The 23,372-nt window shown below is 47.2% G+C and overlaps 1 protein-coding gene across 9 annotated transcripts in view; it reads left to right on the top strand.

Moving 5' to 3' along the window:
• LOC105487251 (activating signal cointegrator 1 complex subunit 2) overlaps nt 1-23,372 on the top strand; it is a 52,460-nt gene that overhangs the window by 3,969 nt on the left and 25,119 nt on the right. For 2 of the 9 annotated variants that reach the window (XM_071080368.1, XM_011750657.3), the window contains exons 2-8: nt 2,623-2,720; nt 9,398-9,556; nt 9,920-10,090; nt 13,021-13,150; nt 19,625-19,692; nt 20,916-21,026; nt 22,166-22,278. In XM_071080368.1, the coding sequence (XP_070936469.1) occupies nt 2,640-2,720; nt 9,398-9,556; nt 9,920-10,090; nt 13,021-13,150; nt 19,625-19,692; nt 20,916-21,026; nt 22,166-22,278 (833 nt within the window). In that variant the 5' untranslated portion in view covers nt 2,623-2,639. Of the gene's footprint in view, nt 1-2,622; nt 2,721-3,191; nt 3,365-9,397; nt 9,557-9,919; nt 10,091-13,020; nt 13,151-19,624; nt 19,693-20,915; nt 21,027-22,165; nt 22,279-23,372 lie in introns of those variants that run through there. The other 7 variants (XM_071080369.1, XM_011750658.3, XM_011750660.3 and 4 more) reach the window with 6 other exon arrangements.

The following is a 23,372-nucleotide window of genomic DNA, read 5'->3' as shown; positions in this document are numbered from 1 at the left end:
TTGTGAGAGGCTAGTAAACTAGTAACTTGATTAGAAATAGGTGCAGCAGAAGATATTATCTATGCTTTGCAAAGCTGAAAGATGAAAACTTACCCCAAGCTCTTTATTACTTTCTTTGCCTTGTGATTTTTTTTCAGGCCACCTCATGTATGCAGAGACCGTGTGTGTCTGATCTGCTGGGATCCTATAGCTGGAACAGTTGTCAAGGACTAGGCAGACTGGTCCTCTCTCATTACTCCTTCTAGGGTGGGGATTTTCACAGTCTTTATAACAGGCCGGAACCAAGGTTCCTTGGGTGCCAGGCTGTGTCCACCTCCTTGCCTTTGCTCTGCTGTTTCTTCTGCCTGGGGCACCCTTCTTTCCTGGTCACTTTCTATTATCAAGACTACTCAGGGTCTCCTCTAGAAGGGCTTTGACTCTCACTCCACCCCTTCAGCCCATCCCACCCCTAAGTTTAACTAAACTAGACACAGTATAGTGAATGGTTAAGAACCAGCCTGCTTCACCACCTACTAACTGTGAGACCTTGGGCAGGTTTCTTGTTTTCTGTGAGCCTCTGTTTTGTCACTGATAAAATGAGGATAATAATAGAACTAACCTTAGAGTTTTTGTGAGCATTAATACATGTAAAGCTAGTTAACTGGGCAAGTAAGTTAATGCTGAGAAAAGCACTTAGAGGCCAGGCACTCACACCTATGATCCCAGCACTTTGGGAAGCCAAGATGGGCAGTTTGCTTGAGCTCAGGAGTTTGAAACCAGCCTGGGCAACATGGCGAAACCCCATCTCTATTTTAAAAAAGAAAAAGAAAAAAGAAATTCACTTAGAGGAGCTCTTCATATCATTAAGCCTGGCCCAATATCTGAGATATGACACACCTGGTAGCTCATGTCCCCCGTGCTCCTCTGCTTGTCTGTGAAGGCTCAAGAGGTGACAGTTTCATCACCCCAGCCTCTGTCTCTTCATGTTGTCATTGAGACTGTTCCAGCCTTTTATGGCATGTTTTTTGAGGGCCCTAATTCACTTCTATTCCATGATTCATTTAACACGTATGTCCCTTCTGTGGGTCAGGCCAAGTGATACTGTGAAAAGAACACTGGACAGCAAGACAGGAGACCTTGGATCTGCCGCTTACTGACTGTGAGGTCAGTTTGGGCTTTTGTAGAAAGGAGCTTGCACTGTCAGTTTTCTGTGAATTATCTTTTTCCCTAGTCCTTCTGTTTTTCCATGTCCTTCTTCCCTTCTTCTCATGTCCTATTCTTCCATCTACTTCTTCCCTGAAGCCTAGAGAGATTGTAAAACCTTAACACCCTCCACAAGTGAGGAAAGACCCATGGCTTCACCCCTCAAAAGACTTAAAATCTGGCTAGAGTTTTATTTTTTATTTATTTTTTTATTTTTTTTGAGACGGAGTCTCGCTCTGTCGCCCAGGCTGGAGTGCAGTGGCCGCATCTCAGCTCACTGCAAGCTCCGCCTCCCGGGTCTATGCCATTCTCCTGCCTCAGCCTCCCGAGTAGCTGGGACTACAGGCGCCCGCCACCTCACCCGGCTAGTTTTTTGTATTTTTTAGTAGAGACGGGGTTTCACCGTATTTAGCCAGGCTGGTCTCGATCTCCTGACCTTGTGATCCGCCCGTCTCGGCCTCCCAAAGTGCTGGGATTACAGGCTTGAGCCACCGCGCCCGGCCCTGGCTAGAGTTTTAAAAGGAGTGTCCTCATATGTAGTTGTTCTTCAAACATTTGGTGAGGCCACCTCTGTACCAGTCCTATGCTCACAGAAAAGATAGCAAGAGGAGAGGCCTGGGCACTGTCTTCATAGAGCTCACAGGCTAGTGAGCTCACAGAGCTGGAGCCGTAATAAAGAGAATCTAAGTATTTTTAGCCAATACTTCTCAAAGTGGGTGGAAACAGGCTGGGCACAGAGGCTTACACCTGTGAGCGCTTTGGGAGGCAGAGGCAGCACTTTGGGAGGCCAAGACAGGAGGATCATTTGAAACCACGAGTTTGAGACCAGCCCAAGCGATGTAGTAAGAACTCATCTGTCAAAAAATAAAGCCTGTCTCTACAAAAAATTTAAAAAATTAGCTGGCCGTAGTGGTGAATGCCTGTAGTCCCAGCTACTCAGGAGGCTGAGGTGGGAGGATTGAAGAGTTAGAGGCCACAGTGAGCTATGACCGCACCACTTCACTGGGCAACAGAGTAAGACTCTGTCTCTTAAAAAAAAAAAAAAAAAAAGCTAGGCGTGGTGTGTGCCTATAGACCCAGCTACTGGGGAGGCTGAGGCAGGAGGATCACTTGAACCGGGGAGGCGGAGGTTGCAGTGAGCTAAGATAGCGCCACTGCACTTCAGCCTGGCGACAGATCGAGACTCCATCTCAAAAAAAAAAAAAGTGTGGAAGTCATCTGGGGAAGTATTTTCTTCTACAACTGAGAACCGCTTTATGCAAAAAAACAGTCACTTTGTCTGGGTTAGTAGGCGCATGAACCAGGTCCTGAACCACAACGGGAGCCTCCTAAGGTGAGAGGTCAAAGCTTCTCTTCTGACTCTGGGATCAGCCCCAGAGCAGGCCCTGCCCCCAGGAGTCTGTGTGTCTGCTCTCTTCTTCCCATCCATATTCCTTTCAGGAGGGTCACGCAGCACAATGCCAGCTCTGCCCCTGGACCAACTCCAGATCACCCACAAGGACCTGAAGACAGGAAAGCTGAGGACTTCACCAGCGCTGGTGAGCCGGTCCCTTAAGGCCATTCAGCCTGATATTGTCAATCTTGCAATTTCAGAAGCAAAAAGTAAATTCCTTCTTTATCTGTTCCAAGAATGACCCGAGGGCCATGGTCAGTGATTCAGTAGCTGAGACACTACTAGTCTCTTCCAGGCCCAGAGTAGGAATTTCCTTCCGAGCAGCAGCTTGAATTTGCGTAGGATTTTCCATGTCACCACCCTGCACCTTCCCCCCAAAGCATTTTATTTCAAATCAGTCTGATGGCAGTTCTGATTCAGCCTGGATCGGGCTAGAAATGGGTCCAGCCCAAAGCTGGGTTTGGGGATTTGACCCTGTGGAGGGTGTTCAGGTTTCAGGTAGCGTTTTCAGAGCTATCTAAGCTGCTATCCGTATTTTGGTGGGAACGCTGATTTCAGAGGTTGGACTGTGTTTTATCGCAACTGAGATAAGAAGCACCACATACAAACACCCCAGCAGGGCTTGTGAGACTGAAAAATAAGGAGTCTGCGAACATGTCGATTACCAGCTGCAGAGAGAGATTAGAGCCATGGAGAGGTGCCAGGCTGCTGAAGAAGGAGATAGATGCGGCCCTGGAGTTCCTGTACCCGCTTGTTGTTTTCCCAAGAATTTGAGCTCCCTTGAACAAGGTGGGAGGAAGTGTTTTCTAGGGGTTTGAGTAAAGTCGTGGGAAACAGGAATTGGTGTTTTATTTCCTGCCTTCTAGATGGCTTCTCATTACTTCTTAAATACTCTCTAATAATAGTACCTGACATTTATAGAGTACTTGCCCTGTGCCAGACCATTCTAAACACTTCACCCAGATTATGTCATTTAGTCCACATCACAGCCCTACAAGTAGACATTTTGATTGTCCCCATTTTACAGATGAGGAAACTGAAAGTTCAGAGTCACAGAATTAGGAAATTAGGGGAGCCAGGATGGGAACCTAGCCGAGCAGACCCTAGGACACATATCCTTAAAATCTTTCTGCTATAAAGCCTCACGTCTCGTCTCCTTTTTATAACCTTTTTATGTGTGGGAGATATTTATCAGAAAATCTGGAGTGTTCTTTTCGGTACGATAGCCACCCAATTCATTCACCACATGTAGCTATTAAGCACTTGTAATGTGAATAGTGAGTGTATGCTGAGGAACTAGATTTTTAATTTAATTGTAACGCTTTTAAATTAAAATAGCCCCATGTGGTGAGTGCCAGCACAGATATAGAGCAGTTCTATTATTGCAGAAAGTTCTGTTGGAAACACTGATGGATACTGGCTCCTTGGGTGGTCAAGTATGATTTTCCACCTCAGTCCTCCCCCCATACGGAATTAACATGTGGGTTGTTAGACTGCGGGCACTGTGAGAGCAGCGGCCTGGTCCTTGTCCTTTACTCCTCATTTCCAGTGCCAGGCGCATAGGAGGCTCTCAGAAAACATTTGGTACATGAGTCAGGGACTACAGCCAGGCCATGTGCCAGGTGCTGGAGCTATAAAGAGAAAAGACATGGTCTCTGCCCTTGAAGAACCCACGACCTAAGAGAAAGACAGACCAGTAGCTTCTCTAGTGTGATCAGGGTTGTGATAGAAGGAAGTCTAGGCTGCTTCATGAGTGCAGAGCCGAGGCCACTGATCCAGATCAGTGGGGTGTATAGGGCCAGGGAGGCCTTGGGCCTGGTGGGAGGGTACGTGCAGCCCAGGTAGGCTTCCTGAAGGAAAGGGCTTCTGAACTGGGTATTGAAGGGTGACTTAATACTAGCTGGGCAGAGCAACAGAAAGCTGGACCTGGTAGGACGACCTTAGTATGCAGTCCTGGAGTCTTGAGAGAGCCTGACTCTTACACTAACCACAAGTCACTTGAGGTAGCAACAGTGTAGCAGAGTTAGCAAGTACAGGCTTTGTGTTCATTTCACACATATTTGGATATTTGTCTTTGTGTCTTTGGACAAGTTATTGAACGTCTCTAAGCCTCAAATCCAAAAACTATAATAATAGGACCAGCTTTGCAGGGTGGTTGTGGGGACTAAATGAGATGTCTATGAATGAGCACTGTGCCTGGAACATAGTAAGCACTCAATAAATTGTTTTTACAATAGTGATGACAACAGGGACAACAACAGCAGCACTGAATGGGGGGTAGGGTGGGAAGGCAGATGAGCTGAGGGAGACAGCTGCCTGATCGAGGAAGGGTCTTGTTGGCAGACTGAAGAGTGTTACTCTGAAGGCCATGGGAAGCTCCTGAAAGATTGTACTAAGATATGTGTCCACCCTATATTTGTCCCTTTAGTCTTGACTTGGGGCATGATCTCTAGCCAAAGGGTAGTTACCACACCACCTTTTCAGGATGATTGGTAGAGCTAATGTTGGTTGAGGATCTACTATTTGAATAGCACATACTTGACCCAAAAGAAATAGTCTTGTGGCCAGGCCTGGTGGCTCATGCCTGTAATCCCAGCACTTTGGGAGGCTGAGGCGAGTGGATCACTTGAGCCCAGGGGTTCGAGACCAGCTTGGGCAACATGGCAAAACCCTATCCTTTTTTTTTTCAGACAGAGTCTCGCTCTGTCGCCCAGGCTGGAGTGCAGTGATGCGATCTCGGCTCACTGCCACCTCCATCTCCCGGGTTCAAGCGATTCTCCTGCATCAGCCTCCTGAGTAGCTGGGACTACAGGTGCCTGCCACCACGCCTGGCTAATTTTTGTGTTTTTAGTAGAGACGGGGTTTCACCATATTGGCCAGGCTAGTCTCGAACTCCTGACCTTGTGATCCGCCCACCTTGGCCTCCCAAAGCACTGGGATTACAGGCGTGAGCTACGACGTCCCATCAGCCTCCATTCATTTCTTTGTCCAGCCAGCAGATCTGTACAGAAAGTCTGCTCAATGCGTGGTGCTGTTCTATAGACTCGGAATGCTGGGTAAGCAAGGCTCAGGCTGCCTCCAGACACCTACAGGCTAGTGGGGGAGACAGTTGGGAAGACTGGTCCTCCCATTTTTTTTTTTTTTTTTTTTTTGAGACGGAATCTCACTCTGTCGCCTGCCCAGGCTGGAGTGCAATGGCGCGATCTCAGCTCACTGCAACCTCCGCCTCTCGGTTTCAAGCAATTCTTCTGCCTCTGCCTCCTGAGTAGCTTGAGATTACAGGCGTGTGCCACCACGCCCAGCTGGTCCTCCCATTTTATACAACTTTATTCAGGCATCGTTGAAGGACAATAAACTGCACATATTTAAAATATGCAATTTGTCAACACCTATGAAAAGAAAGGGTTTTTTCTTTTGAGGTGGAGTCTCATCTGTTGCCAGGCTGGGGTGCAGTGGCGTGATCTCGGCTCACTGCAACCTCCGCCTCCCAGGTTCAAGCGATTCTCTTGCCTCAGCCTCCCGAGTAGCTGGGATTATAGGCACGTGCCACTATACCTGGCTAAGTTTTACATTTTTGATAAGAGACGGGGTTTCACAGTGTTGGCCAGGCTGGTCTCAAACTCCTGGCCTCAAGTGGTGGGCCCGCCTTGGCCTCTGAAAGTGCTGGGGTTACAGGCATGAGCCACTGTACCCAGCCAACATTTTAAAAATTAAAATATGCAATTTGATTGGTTTTTCCATCTGTATACATGCATGAAACTATCATCATCAATGAACATTTCTGCCACCCCTAAAAGTTTTCTTGTGCCTGCCTGCAATTCATGCCTTCCTCTCACCCTTTCCCCATGCAAACCACTGGTCTGAAAGCACTTTTAATGCTGTTCAAGTGGTATAGAGAGGTGAGCACAGAATGCAGGTGCTGAGGGAGAGCTTAGATGAGCTCCTAATCCAGCTGGGGTGGGAGTCAGGGAGGCTTCCTGGAGGAGGTGAGATTGGAACTGGGGTCAGAAGGACGATCAGTGAGACCAGGATGGCACACAGATACCAGGGGTCATTTAATAGGTCTGCAGTGTAAGCTTTGGCTCAAATCCTGCCTCAGTTGTCTCTTTAATCCCATGACCTTGGGAAAGTTCCTGAACCTTACTGTTTGATTCCTCCTCTAAAATGGGATGAATACTTTGTCTATTAAATAGTTTTTGTAGATTAAAAAAGAAATAGGGGCTGTGGGTTGTGTCTGCTTAGTGGCTGGTACAGGGCAGGTCCACAATAAGTGGCAGCTTTCATTTGCATCATTCCAGCATTTGCCAAATCTGTCTCCCACCTCCCAGTACAATCTGTGCCCTTTTGTTAGGGCCCATGTTTATGCCTCCATAAAAATGTTTCTTTCGTTTAAAGTCCTTATCCTCCAAGGCTTGAATGCTTGGAGGCTTGGAGGAAGGCTGCTTGCTCTGGGAAGCCATCCCTTATCCTCCAGGTGCTGTTAATTCCCTTTGGCATTTCCACAGTCCCTCTGCCAGGTCTGAGCTGTCACTTCCTCTGTTTTGTGCTCACTTGGTGATTTAGATGTCCATCTTCCCCCTGTGGGATTGCATGGAAAGTAGAATCTCAGGGTGTGTGTGGGTGGGTGTGTGTGTGTGTGTGTGTGTGTGTGTGTGTGTGTGTGTGTGTGTGTGTGTGTGTGTGTCAGGAGAATGAGTAGCCTGGTGTGTGTGTGTGTGTCAGGAGAATGAGTAGCCTGGGGAGGGGGGTGTGTGTGTGTGTGTGTGTCTCAGGAGAACAAGTAGCCTGGCCTGAGTGAGAAGTGAGGGAAGAGGTAAAGAGCCAACAGATAGAGGAGGAAGGAAGCTTGGAAACCAAGGAGATGTATTTTGGCTCCTGACAGTTGTTTTGAACTTGTTTCAGCCAGCAGAATTTCTTTTTCAATGGATTTGTACCTGTAACTCCATGATATAAATTTCATTTAAATAGGAGGGGGTCCTGCAGACCCACGTGATAGGTGGCCTTGAAGAATCCTTGTGGTACCCACAGGCTCTATAGTTTGGAAACTCGCCTAAGGCAGTAGGAAGGCATAGATGGTTCTTGAGGAGGCTGACCTCTTATCAGTCTCAGTTTTTCTGTATCCTCTGGATCAACAGACCTGGAAATGGATGGACTGTGGTTGATAAGAGGTGACACATTGCCTGGCCATCCTCCTGTTCCCACTTCCCCAGAGAAAGCACCCCTTATGTAGTCAGAGGAGAAGACGTAGCCCATCTCCTCTTTATGGTGAACAAAGTAAGGTTTGTTCATGACAAGTAGGGGCTGGAAGGGAGACCTTGTGATTCTATGCTGAGACTTACAGTTACTTGATTAGAATATTTTATGTAAAAAAAATTACTGAAGTTTTTTTTTCTGGTTATAAAAAAGATACAGCATAGTGATACAAACAGTATGATGCTATTTGTATAAGAAAGAACAGACCCAAACAAATCGTTTTTATGGGTATAATTTAATGTAAATGCCTGGAAGAGGTCTGCAAGGACACCCACCAGATGGTGAGTGGTTACCTCTGCAGGGAACATGGGGCCGGGGAGTGTAGTCCCAGGCAGCTCACCTTCTCTGTACCCTTGTAAGTTTTTGAAAGAAAAGATGCTTGTGTCAAATTATATAATTAAAAATTAATTTAGGCCGGGCGCGGTGGCTCAAGCCTGTAATCCCAGCACTTTGGGAGGCCGAGACGGGCGGATCACGAGGTCAGGAGATCGAGACCATCCTGGCTAATATGGTGAAACCCCGTCTCTACTAAAAATACAAAAAACTAGCCGGGCGAGGTGGTGGGCGCCTGTAGTCCCAGCTACTCGGGAGGCTGAGGCAGGAGAATGGCGTAAACCCGGGAGGCGGAGCTTGCAGTGAGCTGAGATCCGGCCACTGCACTCCAGCCTGGGCGACAAAGCGAGACTCCGTCTCAAAAAAAAAAAAAAAAAAAAAAAAATTAATTTAAAAAGTAATATATGTGGCCGGGAGAGGTGGCTCACACCTGTAATTCTAGGACTTTGGGAGGCCAAGGCAGGTGGATGGCTTGAGCTCAGGATTTTGGGACTATCCTGGGCAACATGGCAAAGCCCCATCTCTACTAAAAATAAAAAAAATTAGCCAGGCATGGTGGTGTGCACCTATAGTCCCAGCTACTCGGGAGGCTGAGGTGGGGCATCACCTGAGCCCAGGAGGTAGAGGCTGCAGTGAGCCCAGATTATGCCACTACACTTCAGCCTGGGCAACGGGAGTGAGACCTGTCTTTAAAAAAAAAAAAAAAAAAATTAATATGTGAATATATGTTCTTTTTTTTTTAATGGGAAAGTCTATTCAAGCCACAATTCCCCACCCCCCACCCCCATCAGAGATAACCATTATTAGCTTTGGGGCATCATCTCCCCAACTTCTTTTTTAAAAATCGATACCAGTGTGTGAATATATTTATACTTTTTAAAAACCGAAAACTACGCTCTGGTTTTTCTTCAGAACAAATAAATCTTTTGCCTTTTACTAAAAAAGAAAAACGAAAACCGATTATATTAAATAGAGAGTTTTGTATCCTGCTTTCTCTTCCCTTAACCTTTCCCTGTGTCATTAAATCCACTCCGAAAACATGGATTTTAATTACCGCCTAGTGTTCGCTGGATGCAACCATGCCCTCTTTGTTAGATACACTTGGTTCTTTATGCTTAAAAGCTCCTTGGAGGGTCACCGGTTGGAACAGCCAAGTGTTGTCATTGCTGTGGGTTGGCAAATGGGCCCTCGCTGACTAACCTCTGCCACGTTAACACGTGGTTTTTGGATCCGTAGCACCCCGAGCAGAAGGCAGACCGGTATTTTGTGTTATACAAACCGCCCCCTAAAGACAACATTCCCGCCCTAGTGGAGGAGTACCTGGAACGCGCCACCTTCGTAGCCAATGACCTCGACTGGCTCCTGGCCTTGCCTCACGATAAATTCTGGTGCCAGGTAACATTCTATCAAAATTAACGCTAAGACAAAGCACATGACATGCCGTTGGTTGGTTGCTGTTGTTGTTTTTCTTCCCTTAGGAGGTGCTTTTTGTCTACTTCTTACACTGGATCCTTAACAGCAAATTATGGTTTGGATTGCTCTGTCTTGTATCACAATCTTAATGTTTACACACCTTTCAAAGTGTCAATTTTAGAATCTTGTGTTTAGTCCTCGGCTCATTCATACCTCCTTGGTCCCTTGGGGTCGGAGTGTTTGGAATAGGGCAGGGCTGATGGGCATTGAGCCCCTGCACAGTCCACCCACAAGTCCCTGGGGCCTCAGGGATAAATCCTCGCTCTCTTCTGTCTCCTGGCTTAGGTGATCTTTGATGAGACTCTACAGAAGTGCCTGGACTCCTACCTGCGCTATGTCCCCCGCAAGTTTGACGAGGGGGTGGCCTCAGCCCCTGAGGTTGTTGACATGCAGAAGCGCCTCCATCGAAGTGTTTTTCTCACCTTCCTCCGCATGTCCACTCACAAGGAATCCAAAGTAAGCCACTGATCCCATGACAGGTCGTCACCTGACACTCGACACCTCTGTGCCAGGCTCTCCACCCCTGGGAAGGAAGGCTCTGGAGGCATTGAGTTTCCTCTTTGTCTCCCCTCCATCTTTATTCCCTCTGTTGGGGAAGAAATCTGTGCCACCTCCCTTATCCTCTAATTCACTGGGTTGGTCTGTGTTACACCCAGTGTTTCCATCAAAGAGAGCCGAGGGCCCTTTGCCAGCTGACGCGTGACTGCCTTGACTTGTGCGTCAGAGAGAAGAACATTGATTCTGACTTCTTAAAGGAACTTGTATACTCTTTTAAAAAATCTTTACTGTTTTTTTTTCCTGACTTTAAAAATAATACTGCTGTCTCTAAACAACCCAAACATTGCAGAAATATGAATGTCACCAACAAAATCTCAGTCCTGCAAAATAACCACTGTTAGGTGCATCTTTCTTTTCTTTTTTTGAGACAGGGTGTCACTCTGTTGCCCAGGATGGAGTGCAGTGGCACAATTATAGCTCATTGCAGCTTCGATCTCCCAGGCTCAAGTGATTCTCCCACCTCAGCCCCCCAAATAGCTGAGATACAGGCATGTACCATCATGCCTGGCTAATTTATTTGATTTTTAGTAGAGATGAGGTCTCTCTATGTTTCTCAGGCTAGTCTTGAACTCCTGAACTCAAGTTATATTCCCACCTGAGGCTCCCAAAGTGCTGAAATTACAGGCATGAGCCACTACACCCAACCCTGTTACATGCTTATTTCTCCAGAGAATTTATTCCCTTTGAATGTGTGAGTGTGTGTATTTAAAAAATAGGATCTTGCTTTTTAAAAAGTTTTATAATATGGACATATTCTTTTCCTTTTTCTTTATTTTTAGAGACAGAATCTCTGTCACCCAAGCTGGAGTGCAGTGGCGCAATCATAGCTTCCTGCAGCCTCAAACTCCTGAGCTCAAGAATCCTCCTGCCTCAGGCTTCAAAGTACCTGGAACTACAGGCACCACCACACCCGGCTAATTAAAAAATTTTTTTTTGACAGCGGGGATCTTGCTATGTTGCCCCGGTTGGTTTTGAATTCCTGGCTTCAAGCAGTCCTCCCTCCTCAGCCTCCCAAGTAGCTGGGATTATAGGCACTAGCCACCACACCTGGCCTAGAATAGAAATTTCCAAATATACATACATATAAATTTTTTTTCTTTCTTTTTTTTTTTTTTTTTTTGAGATGGAGTTTCACCCCTGTTGCCCAGGCTGGAGTGCAATGGCATGATCTCTACTCACTGCAGCCTCCACCTCCTGGATTCAAGCATTCTCCTACCTCAGCCTCCCAAGTTGCTGGGATTACAGGGATCTGCCACCATGCCCATCTAATTTTTGTATTTTTAGTAGAAATGGGGTTTCACCATGTTGGCCAGGCTGATCTCAAACTCCTGACCTCATTCGCCCGCCTCAGCCTCCCAAAGTGCTGGGATTACCGGCGCGAGCCATCATACCTGGCCACAAATACAAAATTTTCATGTACAAAGTACAGTAAATCCCATGTACCCTTCAACAATTATCAACAATTCTGCCAATCTCGTTTTATCTCTTCCCCTTAGTTCTCTTTTTTTTCCTGAAGTATTTTAAAGCAATCCCAGATATCATACTAATTTATCTGCAGATATTTCAGGATGAATTCCCAACTGACTGTTTTACAGCGTGTTTTGTTTCTTTTTACATTTAAAGGGAGAATGGGCCTGGTATGGTGGCTCACGTCTATAATCCCAGTACTTTGGGAGGCCGAGGCAGATGGATCATTTGAGGTCAGGAGTTCGAGACCAGCCTGCCCAACATGGCGAAACCCTGTCTCTACTAAAAATACAAAAATTAGCTGGGTGTGGTGGCAAGCTTCTGTAATCCCAGCTACTTGGGAGGCTGAGGCAGGAGAATGGCGTGAACCCGGGAGGCGGAGCTTGCAGTGAGCCGAGATCATGCCACTGCACTCCAGCCTGGGCAACAGAGCAAGACTCTGTCTAAAAAAATAATAATAATAAAATTAAATTTAAAAAAATTTTTAAGTGGGGGCTGGGCACTGTGGGTCACACCTGTAATCCCAGCACTTTGGGAGGTCGAGGCAAGCTCATTGCTTGAGATCAGGAGTTCAAGACCAGCTTGAGCAATATAGGGAAACCCTATCTCTACAAAAAATACAAAAATTAGCCAGGCGTTGTGGCACGTACCTGTAGTCCTGGCTACTCGAGAGACTAAAGTGGGAGGATGGCTTGAGCTGAAGAGGTGGAGTTTGCAATGAACAGAGATCGCACCACTGCACATCAGCCTGGGCAACAGAGCCAGACCCTGTCTCAAAAAATAAAATAAAATAAAAGACATGATAATACAGCCAGTTCTAAAAGTCATGGGGATGTTTAGTCTAGAGACACAAAGACACAGATAGATGAACATTAAAAAAAAAAAAAAAAGTGGGGAGAATGGCCATTGCTCCAGGTCTATGCATAAGGCATCATTAGCCAGTCCCCATTTGATGGACCCGAAGATTGTTTCTCATGAGTTTGCTATTTGTAATGCAGGAGTGTTCAGAAAATCTCTATCCTTGGCCGGGCGCGGTGGCTCACGCCTGTAATTCCAGCACTTAGGAAGGCCGAGACAGGCGGATCACAAGGTCAGGAGATCGAGACCAGCCTGACTAACACGGTGAAACCCCGTCTCTACCAAAAAAAATACAAAAAACTAGCCGGGCGAGGTGGCGGGCGCCTGTAGTCCCAGTTACTCGGGAGGCGGAGGCAGGAGAATGGCGTGAACCCGGGAGGCGGAGCTTGCAGTGAGCTGAGATCCGGCCACTGCACTCCAGCCTGGGTGACAGAGCGAGACTCTGTCTCAAAAAAAAAAAAAAAAAGAAAATCTCTATCCTTTCTCTCTGCATTTTTCCTTAGGATCACTTCATTTCCCCTTCTGCGTTTGGAGAAATCCTCTACAATAACTTCCTTTTTGACATTCCAAAGATCCTGGACCTCTGTGTGCTCTTTGGAAAAGGCAACTCACCACTGCTCCAGAAGATGATAGGTGTGTAGGATGCGGGACTGGGAGGATGCACCGACATGGCCCCCACATGCCAAACTAAAGGTTGCAAAGGCCAGCGCTTTGACAGTGCCCTGGGACTCAGGGCGGTAAGGGCAGGGAGTCTTGGGAAATTGCTTAACAGATATATGAGTGTCATCTCAAAATGACTAGGTAGTGACACTACCTAGGGAGGTGGAAACAAAACTGTGTACCAGACAGTTCCTCAAGGATCTGGAAGTTTGTTTTGTTTTGTTTTGTTTTGTTTCTCAGGAGAATCACTTGAACCTGGGAGGCAGAAGTTGCAGTGTTTGAGATGGAGCAAGCCTCTATCTCAAAAAAAAAAAAAAAAAAAAAGAGAGACAAAGCCTTACTCTGTCACTCAGGCAAGAGTGCGGTGGTGCAATCATATCTCACTGTAGCTTCACATTCCTGGATTCAAGCTATCCCCCCAACTCAGCCTCCCAGGTACCTGCGACTACAGGTGCATGCCACCATGCCTAGCAAATTAAACGAATTTTCGGTAGATGGGGTCTCACTATGTCGTTCAACTGGTCTCGAACTCATGGCCCCAAGTGATCCTCCTGCCTTAGCTTCCTGAACAGCTGAGATTACAGTGTAAGCCAGCATTCTGGCTTGGGAGTGTATTAGTATTACGCAATTGGCCATGCGTCAAACATCGGAATGGGGAAGTTTCCTTTGGCGATGAATGTAAGAACAGCAGTGATAACTAAGCTAACCTTTATTGGAGCGTGTTCCAGGGACCCAGCATTCTGCCAAGTACTCCACATATGTCATGTCAATTGGATCCTCACAGCAGCCCTGTGAGATGAGTGCTGTCATCATCCCCACTTACAGATAAGGAAACTGAGGTTCAAATGTAGGGGACTTGCCTGAGAGGATATGACTAATAAGTGGCCCAGTTGGGACGTGTGTCCACATAGACCTGACTCTCAAGCTCTTGCTCTGCAACTTCCTGCTTGAGGGATGATGGCACTGCATCAAAAACGTCATGATTTGCATTGCTGCTGAGAGCAGATAGGGACAGAGTTCAGAGACGGCTCTTCTGGGTTGCAAAAGGAACGGACATTAGCAGTTGGATCCCATTAGCAGGCAGAGGGCTAGAAGGTTTGATAAAAAACAAGCAGTTATTTTAGAGGTTCCTCTTTATACACACACACACACACACACACACACACACAAATAAGAAAAAAAAAGAAACACAAGCGTTGTGGGATGTTACAGAGGGTGCGTCCCAGTGATATCCTCTTTGAATTGTAACTCATGGAGTTGGGCCAGGCACAGAGAGGTGTTCACCCTGGATGCCCTTGTCAGCTCTCCTCACCTGGAGCCTGTAGGACATAGTCTTCTAAATATCTAGTTACAAAACTGAGTTACCCCTTGTAATGGTCGCTTTCCTTTATTCTTTCCTTCCTTTTTTTTTTTTTCTTCTTTTTTTTATTTATTGAGATGGAGTTTCGCTCTTGTTGCCCAGGCTGGAGTGCAAAGGCGCAATCTCGGCTCACTGCAACCTCCGCCTCCCAGGTTCAAGAGATTCTCTTGCTTCAGCCTCCCAAGTAGCTGGGATTACAGGTATTTTTAGTAGAGATGGGGTTTCTCCATGTTGGTCCGGCTGGTCTCAAACTCCTGACCTCAGGTGATCCTCCCATCTCAGCCTCCCAAAGTGTTGGGATTACAGGCGTGAGCCACTGCACCCAGCCTTTTCTTTTCCTTAATGGTAAAGGTAATACATGTTAATTTAAGAAATTTTGAGCCGGGCGCGGTGGCTCAAGCCTGTAATCCCAGCACTTTGGGAGGCCAAGACGGGCGGATCACGAGGTCAGGAGATCGAGACCATCCTGGCTAACACAGTGAAACCCCATCTCTACTAAAAAATACAAAAAAACTAGCCGGGCGAAGTGGCGGGCGCCTGTGGTCCCAGCTACTCGGGAGGCTGAGGCAGGAGAATGGCGTAAACCCGGGAGGCGGAGCTTGCAATGAGCTGAGATCCGGCCACTGCACTCCAGCCTGGGCGACAGAGCCAGACTCAGTCTCAAAAAAAAAAAAAAAAAGAAATTTTGAAAGGATATAAAGCATAGTGAAGCAGGAAAGCAGTTACCAGATTTCTACAAGAAACAACCATTTGGTTGTTTTTTCCTTCTAGTCTTTTCTCTGTATTTTTCTTAAACCATATTCGATCATAATGTATATGAAATTTTGCAGCCAGGCGTGGTGGCTCACGCCTGTAATCCCAGCACTTTGGGAGCCGAGGCAGGCAAATCACGAGGTCAGGAGTTTGTGACCAATCTGGCCAACATAGTGAAACCCCGTCTCTACTAAAAATACAAAAAAGTAGCTGGGTGTGGTGGTATGCACCTGTAATCCCAGCTACTCGGGAGGCTGAGGCAGGAGAATCACGTTAACCCAGGAGACAGAGGTTGCAGTGAGCCAAGATGGTGCCATTGCACTCCAGCCTGGGAGACAGTGCGAGACTCCATCTCAAAAAAAAAAGAAAAAAAGAAATTTTGCATCCAACGTTTTCATTGGAATAATCTCTGGTTTCTCATTCATATCTAATTATTTCCTGATCATCAGTTAATCTTTTTTTTTTTTCCCAGCCTGGGAAACAACGACACCCTGTCTCTACAAAAAATTAAAAATTAGTCAGGCGTGGTGGCATGCCCCCTTGTAGTCTCAGTTACTCTGGAGGCTGATTCGGCCCTCCAGCCTGGGTGACAAAGTGAGATCCTGTCTCTTAGACCCTGACTAAGAAAGACTCCTAGTAATTTTACCACATACTGAGAGGATGGAGCGAGTGAGCACCAGAAGGCACAGTTAGTTAGAGAAACAATTCTTAGGCCAGTTTGCTTAGAGAGTGGAGCATTCCAGGAGGGCAGCAGCAGGAGACGGGAGGGGAAGTTGGAGCCTTGGAGCTGGATTGGGAAGGGCTTCATGCCAGGCTTTAGCACTTGGGGAGTGGTATTGCTTGGTGGCTAAGAAGACAGGCTCTGAAATTGAACTGCCTAATTCACACCACAGCTCTATTCCTGGCTGTGTCCCCTTAACCAACTCAATTAACTACTCTAAGCCCCAGTTTTTTCATCTGCAGAATGGAAAGACTAATAATATACCTACCCATAGGATGGGTGCGAGGATTAAATTGGGTTGTTGAGGCTGGGTGTGGTGGCTCATGCCTGTAATCTCAGCACTTTGGGAGGCCGAGGCAGGCGGATCACCTGAGGTCAGGAGTTTGAGACCAGCCAGGCCAATACGGCGAAACTCCATCTCTACTAAAAATACAAAAAATTAGCCAGGCATGGTGGCAGGCGCCTGTAATCCCAGCTACTCAGGAGGCTGAGGCAGAAGAATCGCTTGAACCTGGGAGGCGGAGATTGCGGTGAGCCGAGATTGTGCCATTGCACTCCAGCCTGGGCAACAAGAGCGAAACTCCGCCTCAAAAAAAAAAAAAAAAAAAAGGTAAAAACAAATTGAGTTGTTGAAATAGCATGAGTAGAATGCTCAGCACCATGACTGGCATGTCACAACCATTGGTAAGCATGAGCTCTTGCTGTGATGAGACCGTGGAGCCTACAGGAACTTGGAGCAGGTAACAAGATTCATCTGGCAGCATGCAGGTGGGAAGGGTGGAGACAGGAGGCTTTGTAGGAGGTGGGCGCATCTGTGTGGGTTTGAAGGTGAGAGCCTGGCTGGGCTGCTGGGGAGGAAAAGGAAATCCAGGAACCTGATTTAAGCAGGGCTTGGTGAGGTCATCTAGAACTGGTGTTGGTTGCAGAAAAAAAGGCCCTCTGGGAGGTGGGAGAGGGAGCTGTGGGTAGAGGGGAGGTTCAGCATGGGACCTATTGGGTGTAAGATGCTGCAGGTATCCAGAGGGGACTGCGTGGTGATGGAAGAGTGAGAACGCCCACTCACTTACTGCCTAGGCTCCGAATCACCTGGATCACTGACTCCTTTGAGAATCAGATGAAAACTTCTATACAGAAAAATGTCCTCCTTCATAGATTCTGAGGTGTTTTTTTAAGAGTTCTCAGACCTTGAGATTGAGAATCCTAAACTGGCTTATTAAGAAGAGCCCCTTCTTTGGCTCTTTGAGGGGAGTCAGCACAAAAGAAGTCAGGACCAGGCCTCAGGAGCCCCTTCACTCTGTGTGTGTGTGTGTGTGTGTGTGTGTGTGTGTGTGTGTGTGTGTAGACAGGAAGTGATGCAGAGAAGGTGCCTGTAGTTTCTGTCTGTCTCTCTCACACACACGTACACAACAGCTCTCTTTTTAACCTTTGAGCAGAAGGTACAAGAAGGGGCAGCCTCCAATTTCTATACTGCAGAAACTCAGGCAAAGTGATCACTTGTAAGAGGATTGACAAGTGAAAGAAGGTGGGAGAAAGGGGACTGGTTGAGTGTTCTGTGAGTAGAAGCCCAGTTCCTTACGTTGCCTTTTTTTTTCCCCAAGCGATCCTCCCACCTTGACCTCCTGAGTACCTATCCCTATTCCCCCACGTTTTTTTTAACCTTCAAGGCTGGTATTATGCATCAACAAGTGTAATTTTGAAAGCAAGCCCTTTCAGTTAGACTCTCAGCACTGCTTTGCAAACCAGGAATGACTTGGACCTTGGCCCAATAGTGGACTGCAGTGATCTACTTGGCAGTATCTCCATTCACCCTGGGTTTTTGAACTGCTTTCATCTGAGAAGGGACATTTCAAAGGATCCCATTGCTGTTCCTTACATTTTTATTATTTCTTTAGGAGATCAAAAGTTAAGATCGTCACTGTCATTAGAATCAGATGAAGGTGAGGAAAGGGACTTAGAAGACCCCAAGAATAGAATATGAAATTTGATCTATACTAATAGATCAAATGTAAAACCTCGCTTTACTCAGACTGCAGCACTGGAAGGATCATGAGAGGGTGCCTCCCCAGTGCAAGGTGGTTGGGATGCTTTAGAGAACATGGTATGGCCCTGGGGATTGTGAGAGGAAACCTCTCCTAATGCCTGGGTCAGGAGGCACTGCGTGGAGTGACACCTGCTTTATGGTGGAGTTAGCTCTAGGAAGGCACTCCAAACAGAAGGCAGGGACAGGGCTGGTTTTCTGAGGTTGAGAATGGTGTGAGGGAGGAGTGCGGTGTAGGGAAGGGAGAAAGGGTAGCCTAGGATACCAGCAGAGGCCAGATCTCACAGGGTCTTTTGTGCCATCGTCAGGAGTTTGGACTTAACCTTGAGGGTTTTATAGGAAGAACAGAGTTTGGTGGGGAGATAGCTCTGTCGTTCCTTGCCTGTCAGGAGTAGGAGGTGGGTGCGGATGGTCTGAGCACACCTTCACAGGTTATGGGATCAGCACCCATCTGGAGATGGGAGGTGCTGAGCAAGTCTGGGCTGGTAAAACTCAGCTTTCTGGAATCAAGAAATACAGTGGCGTGGCATCCAGGAAAGTGCTTACAGAAAGTCCAGCCACCTAGTGACTTGCTTACTCACCCAGCCCCATCTGGTTTTTAAACTCATTCATTTTTCAAATCTTCCAGAGTCCAGCAAGGGCTGCAGGGTCATCAATAAGGAAACCAAGGACAGACCTGCCCAAAGGCAGAGAACACCTAGAATTCAGAACATCCTGACCATCAGCCAGCCTTAGATAGTGGGATTATAGGGGGCCGAGAACCCTGGCCTCTTAAGGGCATTGGCATTTCACATTGTCACGTCCCCAAGCTAGCTGTGATCTTCCCTCCCTCCCTCCCTCCCTCCCTCTCTCCCTCCCTCCCTCTCTCACCATTTGGGCAGCCAGAACACTTGGTTTCTGTTCCAGTTACCATATGCTCAAACCTACGCACTTACAGCGGCAGCACTTGGAGAATAGTAAACACTTGGAGACAAGCTTCATCTTATAGGAACAACTGCAAGTGTGTGGTAAATCTGTCTCCAGGTCCTTCTCAGGCCTCTCACCTTGGAGTAGGATTAGTATGGTTGGCATATCTACAAGTGGAAGGTATGAAATTTCCAGAGAAATATCTCCCTGCAATCTCCTCACATTATTGGAGAGTCCTGGATTATTGCATCCATGTTTCTTGAGCAAAGAGATCCTATCTGCTAATTTTCCTGGATGACTAACTCCAACTTCCAGAGCCATAGCTGTCATAGGAGGCAGGGTGCCCAAGTGTGATCACTCCTTGGGGACATCAGAGTGAGCTGGTTTGACCAGGGCAGGTCTTTTATGTAATTCACTAGGCAGAGGTACTTAAAAGGTTAAATCATACTGAGCAAGGTCCCTCCCCAATCCTGGGGAAGCTTCTAGGCTGGGCCAAAGCTCAGCGCCAGCAAGGCCTGGGGCCAGAACTCATCCGAGGTCCTAGCTGCAGATGGGATTAGGAAAAGGGAGAAAGGTCACAGATATGCTGGCAACCATATGTAATGTGTCCTCTTCACTCCACCAAGCCCCCACCTTTTCTCAATTCTGACCTTTCTCTTCTCTTTTTAGGAAACATCTTTACACAGCAGCCAAGTTACTACAATGACCTGGATGAAACCCTGCCTACCATCCTTCAGGTACCGGCTCTTGGCCCTGCCCAAGGGAGGTTAAGCTTGGGGTATAGGCCACCTCCCCAACTCAGTGGTGTTTCCTGACGTCCTGGAAGAGCTGAGGAAAAGTTTATTCCCTGACTCCCCCGTCTCCCCAGACAGTCTCTTTGTCTTACCCTGACTACACCTCTTTAAATTCGCCCTTTTCCCTTTTGAACAAGACTTAAGCCTAAGGGCTGGCTGTCTGGCGCTCCTACAGACGGAGTTTGGCTTGCATTTTGTGTTGCTTGCCAACAGCCATATGCCTCTAAGGATATCCCTTTAAGAGACCAGTGTTTCTCAAAAAGTAGCTTTAAAGTTTTATAAAATTATTTCATGAAATAATGTTCATTGTAGAAAATTTGGAAAATAAAAAATGAAAGAGGAACATTACCATTCCCTCATAATCCCACCACTAAGAGATATCCACTATTCACAGTAAGTTTTGGAATCCTTACATGCTAGCCTCCTTAAAAATGGCACAGTCAGTTCAGTCCCTACGATGGACTCTGTTTTCCTCTCACTGTTGATTTGTCTTATTTCAATGTAGTTTCCATAAATAGCTATCTACAGGGGCTCTAAAGATTTGTTATACATTGCAAAAGGTATATCTTAAATGTTCATTATCATACTTGCTTGGCCTATACGGTCAGATAATATCTACAGGATTCTGGGAGGGAAGACAGGATCTTGCGCTGTCACTGAGGCTAGAGTGCAGTGGCATAATCATAGCTCACTGCAGCCTTGAACTCTTGGCCTCAATTGATCCTCCCACCTCAGCCTCCCAAGTAGCTGGGATTACAAGTACATACCATCTTGCCCAGCTAATTTAAAAAAATTTTTGTAGAGATGAGGGGTCTCACTTATGTTGCCCAGGCTGGTCTTGAACTTCCGGCCTCAAACGATCCTCCATCCTTGGCCTCTCAAAGTTTGGGGATTACAGGAGTGAGCCACCACACCTGGCCCCAGGTTGTCTTTTTAATCCTCTCCGCCCTCCTGTAAGAAGGATGCTCCCATCATTCCCATCTTACATAGTTTTTACTCTGACCTTACTATTGGAGAAGGTAATTGTCTCAGCTTATATCCTGAAAACATGGATAAATATTCTAGAAACTCCAAGGCAGTTTTCAGATCACCTGACCCTGGCTCCGGCCAGGGGTCCTAGCCCTGGTTCAGTATGATGTGAGAGAGCCCGTTCTTGTCTTTCACAGGTCTTCAGCAATATCCTCCAGCACTGTGGTTTGCAAGGGGACGGGGCCAGTACCACACCCCAGAAGCTCGAGGAGAGGGGCCGATTGACCCCCAGCGACATGCCTCTCCTGGTAAGGTTGCCCTTCAGCCCAGTCTCTTTCCTGCTGGGTCCCTCCAACCAGGGCCTGGCTACCCAGAGGCTGGGAAGATTGCCCCAGTAGAGGACCCAGTGGTCTCTTCCCAGACCAGGGCCCCTTCCCCGCCAGGGCCCCTTTCCCCAGTGCAGTGAGCAACTGTTATGTCCTATCACACAGGTTTAGAGCATTTTCAGTTGGTTTGGATTTCTCTCTGGGAGCCTCATTTACAGAGTAGTGGAAAGAACCGGGGAATAAGAATTCAGAGTCCTCATTTGTTTCAGTTTGACATGTTCATTTGTGCATTATTCATTGAGCCATTCATTCAGTGGACTTATATTGAGGAGTCTGCAGCATGTGCCAGACCCTGTGCTATGTCTGGAGGTAAGGCAGCAAACAAAAGCAGACTGGCCCCTGTGCTCATGGAATTTAGAGTTGACAAGGGTGACAGAAGGCAAACAATCAGGAAGCCTCGACGTGTCGGGTGCTGCCCTAAGCCCTGGAGATAGAACAGGAACAAGGCAGCTATGAGCTATCCTCCTGGAGATTGTGATCACATTTCAGAAGGGCACGTGGCAGGTGCTGTGGGAACAAATCATTTTACCCCTCAGAACCTCGGTTTCCTTATCTGTAAAATAGAGATCCTCAACAGCTTCCCAGCCTACTTTTCAGAGTTGTCATAAGAACCAGGAAAGTGTGTAGAAAACTTAGAAGAAAGTATTTTGTATACCCTCTTCAAGATGTGAAAAACCTATGGACTTGATAGTCTTGTCCTGCCTCGGATGTTCCTTCTTTGCATGATGTCTTCAGATTCAAGAGTTGGTTTTCCTTTAACTTAGAAGAGGGAATCATATTATCTCAGAACTGGAAGTAACCCTAGCGATGATTGTGTGTAAGGCCATTGGAGCTACCATAGAAAGACCTGAGGCTTAGAGAGGTTAGGTGACTCACCCAGATCATGCTCCTGAAGATGGACCAGCCAGCCAGGCTTTGCCCGAAACCTCCAGTGTTCCCTTCCTCCCATGTTAGCATCCTGCCTGATTGGGACCCTGACCGTGTTAAAGTTGTCTCAGACACTCTGCAGATCTGTATGTGCGGGCAGAGGAGAATAATGCAGTGTATTCTTTTGGCAACAGGAGTTAAAGGACATTGTTCTCTACCTTTGTGATACCTGCACCACACTTTGGGCCTTTCTGGATATCTTCCCTTTGGCTTGCCAGACCTTCCAGAAGCATGACTTTTGTTACAGGTATGGCAGTAGTTCTGGCTGTTGAAATAGAGGTACTGGCTTATGTACTAATTTAACAAATATTTACTTATTTAACAAATATTTACTGGGTGCTTAGAATGTGCCAGTCTTCCAGCCTGGGGATGCAGCAGTGAAAACAACAGATAAGCCCTCCTGCTTGTGTGGAGCCTGCGTTTTAGAAGCACTCCCATTTTTTGGCCAAGACCAGGATAGGGTAGGGGAAAAAAAAATACACACACACACACACAATGAGCCGGGCACGGTGGCTCATGCGTAATCCCAGTACTTTGGGAGGCCGAGGTGGGTGGATCACCTGAGGTCAGCAGTTCAAGACCAGCCTGACCAATATGGTGAAACCCCGTCTCTACTAAAAATACAAAAATTAGCTGGGCATGGCAGCATGCACCTGTAGTCCCAGCTACTCAGGAGGCCGAGACAGGAGAATCAGTTGAACCCACGCAGCGGAGGTTGCAGTGAGCTGAGATTGCGCCACTATACTCCACCCTGCACGACAGAGCAAGACTCCATCTAAAAAAAGAAAAAAAAAACCACACAACTAAGAATAGTTTCAGTTCAATAGAGTAGCCCGAGGGGAACACACACAAGGAAACAACAGAGTGCTCCAACGTGGGGCTAGGAGATCACCCTTGAAGGATGTCTTGAAGGAACAGATATCTTCCAGACAAAGAAAAGATCCCATAGCAGGAAGGGCATCTTAGGCAGGTGAAGTGAAGCATGCAGAGGCCCAGAGAGAGAGCTGGGGAGTGAAGTGTGACATGAGGCAGAGTGGGGAGACACACAGGACAGCAGGAAAACAAGCCAGTAACAAGAGCCCACTTTGGGTAAGTCAGTAGAAGTCAGATTGTGAGGAGCCTGGGATGTGCTGGCAGGGCCTTTATGCTGTAGGCAGTGGGGAGCCCCTGGAGGCTTTTATCCAAAGGAGCCTTTAGAAAGATCCTGGTGGGATGGAGGCAGATGGGAAAGAGAATATGAGCGAGGGAGGCAGACCCACTTTGCCCTCTTAGCGCCAAGAGCATCTGTTGCTAGTGCAGTAAGGGGTGGGCATGGGCATTCCAGGCCAGGGTGAAAGGGCT

The sequence above is a fragment of the Macaca nemestrina genome, chromosome 15 (assembly GCF_043159975.1).
Source record: "Macaca nemestrina isolate mMacNem1 chromosome 15, mMacNem.hap1, whole genome shotgun sequence".
Taxonomy (NCBI): Eukaryota; Metazoa; Chordata; class Mammalia; order Primates; family Cercopithecidae; genus Macaca; species Macaca nemestrina.
The sequence above is the reverse complement of the archived record's forward strand: the minus strand, read 5'-3'. Positions and strand labels throughout refer to the sequence as shown.